General features: G+C 50.1%; 1 protein-coding gene across 1 annotated transcript in view; it reads right to left on the bottom strand.

Annotated features, from left to right (window-relative positions):
- Apmap (adipocyte plasma membrane associated protein) overlaps nt 1-10218 on the bottom strand; it is a 28553-nt gene that overhangs the window by 15617 nt on the left and 2718 nt on the right. Inside the window, exons 2-3 of the mRNA XM_004635573.2 lie at nt 3534-3650; nt 653-768 (exon numbers count right to left, since the gene is read on the bottom strand). Of these exons, the coding sequence (XP_004635630.1) occupies nt 653-768; nt 3534-3650 (233 nt within the window). The remainder of the gene's footprint in view (nt 1-652; nt 769-3533; nt 3651-10218) is intronic.

The following is a 10218-nucleotide window of genomic DNA, read 5'->3' as shown; positions in this document are numbered from 1 at the left end:
CTTTTTCTTAGTTCAATTGTTTTGAAACATTTAATTTTCTGAATATTGCTTAATCTTAATTTTTGTTCTAAGATTTATACTGTATCTTTGACTTACGATTTATTTAAAAGACATTGTATGATATCTTCTAGTATTAGAAACTTTAAAAAGTATATTTCTATTTTCTGTTGACTTTAAAAAAAAAAGATGTTTGTACCTATGTTGTTTACTTATTATTTCTTGCCTATATCTTATAATATGAGAAACTAGTTTGGCAGTAACAATACACAATGTACTAACCATTGTTATTCTAAAAAAAAAAAAAAAGAAAGAAAACAGACAGACGGATGGACGAACGGATGGGCAGCCAGGCAGGCAGGTAGGCAAAGCAAGGCAGGCACTGTCCATCCACCAGCTACTTTCACAAATGACACACACTTCACATCTGCACTTCCTGTCCCTGTTCCCCTCTCTGTGCTCTGAGCACAGTAAAAGTCTTCTAGAGACAAACTCAAAGTTACCAGCACCGAAACATCACCCCTGGGAGACAGAGACAGGAAAGAAGCTGGAGGCCCCTTCTGCCAGACTGCCCACCTAGAGGTGCATACACTCCAGGCTCCACCGAGCTCCCCCCAACCCACCCCCCTGCACCGCTCAGTCCTGGTTCACTCACCCCCGATATTTGCTATGGACTCCGGCCCAATAAGCTGATTCTCAAACAGCCTTTCCGCCTGCCGCAACTTCGTATTTGGTTGCAGGACACCAAGCAGCAGAGGAGGTTCTTTGAAGCTGTAACACAGTGCAGTTGTACGGACATGTCCACAAAAACACAAAGGCAAATGTCTGCCAGGACCCACTGCAGGCACAGCTCCCTGTTCTGTGATAGAAAGCACATCCCAATAGCATCCCTAGTCACCACACATAAAAAGAAAGCTGTTAAAGGCTATCAGAAAGGGTCACACTACCAGAAAAGGTCAGACTATGAAAGCATCTATGTAGCCAGCGTCAGGGCTTTGCCAGGCCCTGCTGGGCAGCAGGGGCATCCACATGAGGAAGTGTAGGAAGCAGGGCTCAGCAGACCACAAGCCAGACTGCATATGCATGCGTGCGTGCCTGCATGTTACTTGAACAATGGGTACTGAACCCCCACATCTTTTTTTTTTTTTTTTAAAGATTTATGTGTTTATTTGGTACAGGGTCATGCTACGCAGCTCAGACTCCTAGTGATCCTCCTGTCTCAGCTTCCCTGGTGCTAGGATTACAGGCATGCACTACTACACCCAGCTTCAGTGGCCGGCTTCACTCAGGGCTGGAATGGCATGCAGTACCACGGATTGAACCCGGGTCCTTGTTCTTGCCAACCAGGCACTTAGACCCCTGAGCTATCTCCCCGACCTCCTCTCTTACTTTTTGAGGTGAGGTCTCACTCAGCTGCCCAGGTAGCCTTGAACTTGTGTTTCTCCAGCCCCAGCCTCCGGAGCAGCTGGGATGACAGCTGCATGCCACCACGTGCAGCCCACACACTCTCCCTAAAGCCGGAACTCGGCCAGCTCAGCGTGGATGCTGCCTGGGCTTTGTTTCTGATCCCACTCGAACGCTCGCCATGGCTCTGCCTAGCCAGAATCCAGCGCCAGGCTTCCCACCCCCCCACACCAACTCTGTTGAGTGTAGACATGATAAACCTGTCGGGCACAAGTGTGCATGGCCAGGACACTGCCCTGTGGCACACCATCTGGGAGACACTGAGTCAGTAGCAGCCCTTAGTCTCCACCCACAAGCACTACAGGCAGGGCCTGGTTTCGACACAGGAGCAAGCAGTCTTTCCAGAGCAGAATATGGTGTTCGTAGACATTTCTAAAACATGTCTATCAGTTAAAATAAAATCTAAGGTCAAGGACATACCAAAGCATTTCAGAGAAGAGATTTTTGCTGCTATAACTTTAGGGCCCACCAGGAAGACTACTGCTGTCATAGTGCAAAAGAGCCACTTACTACCAATGTGAAACTGTAAAACTCAAGGATGATGAATTAAAAACACCAACAGCTGTTACAGCACTTGGCCATCAGGAGCTGAGAGAAGCCCGTAAGTCACACCAAGGCGGGGCCACAGGGGACCTCCAAAGAAAGATGCAGGGCTGACCTGAGCAGCTGGAGAGCAGGGACCAGACTGGGCCTCGAAGCATTCAGGGGTGCCTGTTAGGTCTGGCCAGTGCCACTCCATGGCTGCCACCTCTCCTCAGCCAGCACACAGAGGCAATGGCAGCCTCCTATCCCAAGCCAAGGACACAGGACTCAGCCCCGCTAAGCTGCTCCTCCCCTGGGGATAAGCTGTATCCCCAGAACCCCACGTCATCGCTGTGCCTGTGTGGGTCCTCTGTCTTCCACAGTGGAGAGCCAGGCCCTGCAGCCTCCTGACTAAGCTCCTCCCCAACACTGCCCAATGCATGACCACTGCCCAGGAAGCCCTGACACCCTCCTCACTGGCGCCAGGCTCCTGGCTCTCTGAGTGGCTGCCACCCAACCTATTTACAGTGGACTTCAGTCAGCTTCTCCCATAGGTACTCTCACAAGGAGCCAGGCCCTCACTGACCAGAATGCACAGCCCTCCCATCCCCCAACTCTGAGGTCCCAACAGCAGGTGGAGCACCCCTATAATCACTAACAAGAATATACATCAAGGAGCCAGGGATACAGCTCAAGTGCCTGCCTAGTAGGCACAAGGTCCTCAGTTTGATCCCCAATACCAAAAAAAAAAAAAAAAAAAAAAAAAGAATATACATCAAAAGCCCCTTTTTTCAAGGTGACAACTGATAACTTATTCCTAGAACTCTACTGGGTAAAGGTAACTTAGGGGAAAAAAAAAAAATACTAATTACAGGCTTTCAAAAAAAGACTACCTTGCCTTCCTGATGTAACACCAGGGGACAAGGTCCCACAGAGCTAAGGGAAGCCATGATGGGGAGGAGGAAGGAGGAAAGCAGCCACTGTCACCACCACCACCCAAGGACAAGCCAGGCAGGTCAGGCAGGCCAAGCAGGCCCAGGCCCCAGTCTAGGCCACTGCACTGAGGCAGGAGGGCAAAGGGCTGTGGGATAGAAGTGGCAGGAAATGGACAGACAGGAGAGAGCTGAGACACGGGCTAGGAAGCGACAAACAAGTACCAACTCCCTGCAATGAGCCGGCTCATTTCACATCACGAACTTGTACTAAAAGAAAATAATCAAAGCAAAATCCATTTACTTATAGAATTTAAACATGGTAACTTAAATCTAGCCTTTACGTGTGTTTTTACAACTTCACTGAATTAAGGTTAACTCTATTCTCATCAGTTTCTCTTATTTTGATTTCTGTCCTTGGTTTGTAAGCTTTTCCCAACGATAACAAACTATACCACCCATATACTCTACATAACATCCAGTCAACATGACTTCCTACGGAAACCAGGGCACACTCTCACAACCTCCCCTCAACCTGCCCAGCCTGGCTGACGCAGCCTCCCTTCCCTGGAAACTGCTCCAGCCTAACACACAGAGGACTGACTGCACGGAGCTCACCTGAGAGGCTGGGGGTCGATGGGCGACTCCAGCAGCTTCATGGCTCCAAGCAGCGGCAGGATGAGGGACGCAGCCAGCACCAAGAAGGTCATTCGGAAGACTCTGCCGCTAAAGGAGCTGCCCAAAATAAAGCACACAAAGGCAATCAGCAGAGCCGCCCAGGGACAGCCTGCGGACCGAAGCCCTTCCACAGGAGCGGGGTCAATTGCCCGCTTCCTAGGGCAGGGTTGTTGACCTTGGTGGCTTCTGATTAAACTCCAGCACCGTTTGCCAGGAGGGGCAAACATAACTGTACTTTTTTTTTTCTTTTTAATCTTCTGTAGTGTGGGACACTCTGATCAGCTGCTTCCAGATCTTGAACTTCCTACTGCAGCACTTAAAGGCAAACTCAAAGATCGATGAACACAGAACGTATGGGGGGAAAAAAGGTTCCATGATTACTGTTTGCCCCTAGAGCTCTTAGGGACTGAAGAGAGTGAGGGCTGGGGGTGTGGCTCATGGTGCAGCGCTTGTCCGGGGTGTCCAAGGCCCTGGGTTCCATCCCCAGCATGCAGAAGAGACAAACAGACCAATTCATGCAGCAAACGGAAGCCCAAGAATTCCATCAACCTCCAGCTCCCCAGTCATTTCACAGATCCCATTTTTTGAAGGAAATTCCAGCTCTTGGCAGGAAAAGTCTGACAGATGATCCAGTAACCGCACAGAATCTACAAAACTAGGGGCTAGGGAGATAGTTCTGCAGTCTAAGCGCCAGCCTGGCAAATGCAAGGACCTGGGTTTGATTCCCAGCACTGTGTGCTATGTATGCTGGCCACCGAAACTAGAAATGGGGGTGCACATTTGTAATCCCAGTGCTGGGGAGGCTGAGACAGGAGGACCACTATGAGTCCAAGCTGCATAGCAAGACTCTGTAACAAATAAATTAAAAGATTAAAAAAAATAATTAAAAAAAAAGAAAAAAGAATTTATAAAATTAAAACTCTAAGTCATCAGTCCTGAAACCTGGGAAGATCTGAAAGCTGCCTTGGGAATCTTGGGTAATTTGTTTTTAGTCAAATGACCAGGAGTGCATAAAATATTTCCCAACCAATCCTCGCATACATTATTTCTCATCTGCTACATAAGTGAGAACATTTAGCTTCTTGCTACTGAATGAACCTCATAAATCTTTATTTGCTTACATAAAATGCATTCCAATTCACTAGACACTTAAGATTAATTTAAAGCAAATAAAATCATGAGTGCCTAAAGCAATGACAGCAACCCTTTTAGAGACCAAGGGCCCCAACTGCAACCCCAAACCCACTTGCTTATTGCAAAGCGCCAGCGCCGCAATTAAACCTGAATACGAGGTTTTGGCTTAGAAAAGACAAGTCGTGGCATCACCTCAGCGAGGGCTCTATGCGCCCACCACAGCACGTGTGCCACAGGTTCACCACCACGGGCTGAAGGGAATGCTTTTTCTATCAAAAAATAAAAACATTTGATGTAAAGGACTGAGCAGGCCTGATCTAAGGGTAGGGAATGGGTGTCAAACATGAAGCATGTCTAGCTCCGCTCTGTCGGGAACCCAGAGGAAGGCCCAGGCACACAGGCTAACCAGCACCCAGCCACATCTTTACTGCAGAAGCCCACAGCCACCACGGCAGAGTGGGCAGCTGACAGGGATGCCTCCATGTGCCGCCCTGTCCTGCACAGAGCAGCACGTGCAACCCACCCTTCCATTCCCCTGTGGTGGGGGAAGTAAATGACAGAGGGAAACACAGACCAAGTGCAACAGAGGGAGCAGCTTCCCTAAGGGGGGTCCCTGACAAGACGCCCCAGACAGCACACAGAAGAGCAGGGCTCTCCCACCAGGAGAAAATGGATTCCCCACCCCAGAAGCAGGAACCCTGAGACCTGCCTAGACCTTGAGCTATAGGGCTCTAAGAAAACAAAGTATTGTTTACAGCGCTGAGGGTGTGGTGATTTGTTATGGCGGCATAGGAAACAGAGTTTTCTAAGTGATTTCCAGCATTAGAAATAAGACGCAGCTGTAACAAAACCTAACATCTGGAAGCAGCTTTGGAATTGGGCTATCAGTGAAGGATGAGAGAATTTTGTGCAGCAAGACAAAAAAGGCCTTGGTTTCCTTGGAGAGACTATTAACAGGAATAGAGACGTTAAGATTCTGCTGGGGGAAGGTCTCGGAAGGAAGGGAAGAACACGGTAGGCAAGACAGAGTTCATCTTCTACAGACACTTAGACCTAACTTGCCGTGAACAGCAACGAAGACGCAAAAGGCCCTGTGTGGAGGGCTAGCAGGATGTCAGGAACGTGTTACCAGTGATGTCGGGACATGTAGAAAAACAGGAAAATAGGAAAACACATCCTCGTGATCTAGTGGTAGGAAGCAGGGGTGTGTCCCACTGTGCAGGTGACAAGGCCCGACCCGAGCTGAGGAGGTTTCTGAGCCCCTGTGGGAGGTGCAGCCCGCGTCCCCTCCTGCGTCCCCTCCTGCTGCTTTCTCCGCCACAACAGGACAGAGGTCAGGGCAGAGCCAGCCACTCTTCAGTCCTTTGACAGTTCCCCTTTGTAATGAGAATTCTCATGGGTCTCAATTTTTCTCTTAATAACCTTCCAAAATTTTGCTCCATAGTGTATAACTTCCTTCATTTTGCCCTATTGGGTTTAAAGTTCATCCCCAGCCCCCCGGTAAACTGCCAGCCATCAGTCTTTACCCCTTCTCCTAGGTGGAAAAGCAGGTGATCTAGGTGCCCAGACCCAAACAAAATGCAGGCGACCCAGCAGGGAGAGGCTAGGAGCTCAGGCTCCTGGAAGAGAGCAGCCTGACAGGAAGAAGTCAGACCAGCCTTCCCCGCCTGGCCCCAAGCCCCAGGGCCCTATAGCCTTCTTCCAATACAAGTGACTTGTGCCAGCATGGGTATGAACAGGACAGACATGAAAACACCTATCAAGGACAGGCCAGTGCCAGCCAGGCAAACACCACCTGGGTCCACAGCAGGGAAGGAGCAAGGCCACAAGATCGACAAGATGGCAACAAGAAGCCCGGCTTTCCGTGGAAACTGGGCAGCACGGTGCATCTCTCTGCCTCACAGATGGGCCAAGGGGGCGGCAGGAGGCTCGGGTGGTCTGTCCACGGCCAGTGCCAGAACCAGCAGGCACCAGCAGGGCCAGCTCTGGCTCCAGGCTGTGGCCACCATTAGCAATGCTGCTGCCAAAGGCAAGGGGAGAATGGGGCCTGAGAGTCCTGGGGGTCGGTCGGGCATGAGAGCATGTGGTGACGCGTCTGTGCCAGACACATGTGAAGTGGGCATGCGAGGTGCAGCCTCTCAGAGCAGAGTTCTTCCACCCAACATTAGGCCTTCCAGGTCCCCCACCACCCTGCAGGACGCATCAGTGCACTGTTCCTTCTACTGGAGGCTGAAGAGCCCTCCACTGTATGCATGACCTAAAACTCGTTTTTCCACTCATCCAGAGGCCTTCCCGTCCCTGAGAGCAGGAAAGTGGCTCCTTTGCACTCAGTTATGATTCCTTAATGAGTAGGAGTTTCCATGGGCGATGAAAAGTCTTAAAACTGGAGAGAGCTGATAGCTGCCCTGAACACGCCGAACATGCCTGAGCTGTACACTTCAACACTAATTGTATCACTGTACATTGTGTGGATTTCACTTCCACCAAGAAAATTTTTTTGGAGTTTTTTTTGGCAGAACTGGGGATTGAACTCAGGCTCCTGCACTTGCTAGGCAAGCACTAATTCCACTGAGCCATCTCCCCAACCCCTTAAGAAAATGTAAACAGTGATCAAAATGTTCTAAGCTACAGGGCGTAACTGTTGCAAAGTTCCATGATGACACTAAAACCCACAGAGGCCAAAAGGCTAAATGGGTTCTGTGTCTTCCTTACTTTTTACTCACTGCTGGGACAAATACCGGACACTCAAAACGAAGGAAGGAAAGGTTTATTTAGCTCACAGTCTGTGGAGGTTTCAATTAATACTCCACTGGCTACAAGGCAAATGACAGCAGTTCATGACAATGAAGAGCAGAGGAGGAGCACCAGCTGCGGCTCTGCACTAGCGAAGACTTGAACTTCTCCAAGGAAGCAGGTCAGGGCAGCCGGAAGCCTGCCTCAATTCCCTTACATACACTTTTTGTGCTGAATCACTCTGGGGCGGCCCATGGCCCTAGGGTTGAACCAATCGCACCCCAGTGCTGGCCTAGTAGCGCCCCAGGTTGGGCCCTGCCCGCCTCCAGAGCCAATTCAGCCAAGTTGACACAATGTATCAATTACCACAGTGAGTTTTGTAGTATATGAACTGCTTCTCAATAAAAACGTTTACAATAAAAAAACAGCTGGGTGCAGGGTTGCTTGCCTGTCATCCCAGCACTCTGGGGGCTGAGGGAAGAGGATCACCGTGAGTTTGAGACCAGCCTGGGCTATAACATGAGTTCAAAGCCAGCCTGAACTGCATATTGAGAGTCGTCCCAAAAGGAAAAAAAAAAAAAAAAAATTAAAGGAACAAAGTTAACAACTCTGGCACAGAAGGAGCTGTAGGGCTGCTGTCAGTACCAGCTGCAGAAAGGTTTCTGAGGGCCAGGGATATAGCTCAGTAGAATAAGCGCTTCCCTGGCAAGCACAAGGACCTGAGTTCAATCCCCGGTTAAAAAAAAAAAAAGGTTTCTGTTAGTGTGGCTCTTTTACAAGCGGAGCCCCCGCAGAATACATTCAAAGGCTCACAGCGAAGAGGGCCACCCGCTGCCCAAGTCCAACCTGGATTCCTGTCCTTCAGAGAACCGGACAGATCATACACCCCTTCCCAGCCTCCTGGGGGAAGCTGTAATCCTGCACTGCCTGGCTATCATTCAAGAAACAGTGACAGTGTAACCAAAAGGCAGTTTCTTTTTCTCCCTGTCTAGCCAAACATTCTTCTCATCCATCCCCAGCTGACATTAAGTCCCCTCCGCCACGCTGCACCTTACATTAGGGGCTGCCGGGGATGGAAGCCAAGGCGTCACACACACGCTAAGTACAGACTACCACTGGGCTGAATCCCCACCCCGACCCTGGATGTGAAATTTTAAAACATGTAATTTGGAAATCAGTTTACAATAGCCTGCTTAAGTCTCTGGGCGCCCGTTCACATAACGGCAATTGGTTCAATTACATCAAAAACACAAGGCTCAGCCAGGACTGAAAATGACAGTGCATACAGCCAGAAAAGCGGCCCCAAGTGTAGATGGACTGTGGCACACACGGCAGTGCCATCCTCTCAGAGGCTGCATCCCCGGGTCAACTGCATACCCTTTAACAAGCCCAGAGCTTCTGGTCTAGGGTCCAAAGGGCCTGGAACACCTGCTTTCCACTGTCATCCTGACATGTACCGGACACTCTCTTACCTACATCCCCTCCCAAGGAAAGCCCATCTCACCTCCCAACCCCACCAGATCACCACCCAGGGTTCCCTGGAAGCTCCGTGGTCCACTTTTAGAAATGGTAGCTTACATCTGAAGAGAATCCCTGACAGTGCTGCCCAACTTAGCCTCCACGATGACAGATAGTCGCCATTCACCGCGTGCGGCTCCTGGGCACTCGAAATGGAGCCAGTTTGTTACACCAAAGGGCACACTTGGCCCCCATGCCATGCAGCCCGGCCTCGATGAGGCTCACTAATCACTAAGGTTTTGGCAGGATGCCCTCCCTGTGGTACCCGCACACAGCCACCCACACTGCCTCCCCTTCTCTCTCACTGGCCTCCCATGGACCGTGTACCACATTACTTTAACTTAAATAAAAGGCACTGTTCTTCTCTCTATCCATTTTCACTGACCGGGCACCACACACTCTCGGCCTGCGGTGTAGACACATGGAGGAAGCCTGGCAACTTGCTCCCAGGTGCAGTCTGAGAAGTCAACTTGTTTGTCCCATCTCTCAAAAAAGGCCTGAAGGAAAGCTTCCCTCTGGAGGACATGTGAAATTTCCTGCATTCTCTAAGGACAAGAACACAATCATGGTGATGCAACCCATTCTGACAATTGCTGCTGACCCAGCCACAATTTAGAAACTCCTCTGTAATCGCACCCGCTGAGCCTGAAGGACATTCTCTAGTCATCAAGGACTAAAGCCCAGCGGACAGACTACAAGAGGCCAAAAGCTTCCTGTGGCTTCTGTGGAAACCTGCTATTCCCTACCCATGGGGTCCCAGACCCTTGGTGATCAAGCTGATTCCTGGGACCCAAGAAAGCCAAGCACAGCAAGTCCCAGCTTTTCAAGCAAGTACACCTTGAATTTGCACATTTTCCCCATTTCTTTAAACTAGCTCTCCTAGAACCATCATATTTTCTTGAAAGAAAATCAGGAAATGAAGAAACAGGCTGGAGAGATAGCTCAGAGGCATAAGCATGTACCTGGCAAGCACAAGGACTTGAGTTCAATCCCTGGCCCCACATGCCATGTGTCCTCAGCCCCAGATGCCTGAGCACGCTGTCTTAGCCCCAGATGCACTCACGTACCGTGCGGCCCCAGAACCAGATGCAGTGGCGCACACCTGTGATCCCAGCACTCAGGAGGTTGTGCCAGGAGGATCTCTGGGAGTTTGAGACCAGCCTGGGGGGTACAAAAGTGAGCACAAGGCCAGCCCGAACTGCAGAGTTGTAGAATGATCGACAGCGAGGCTGGATGAAAC

The sequence above is a fragment of the Octodon degus genome, unplaced genomic scaffold (genome assembly GCF_000260255.1).
Source record: "Octodon degus isolate 3935 unplaced genomic scaffold, OctDeg1.0 scaffold00073, whole genome shotgun sequence".
NCBI classification, from domain to species: Eukaryota; Metazoa; Chordata; class Mammalia; order Rodentia; family Octodontidae; genus Octodon; species Octodon degus.
The sequence above is the reverse complement of the archived record's forward strand: the minus strand, read 5'-3'. Positions and strand labels throughout refer to the sequence as shown.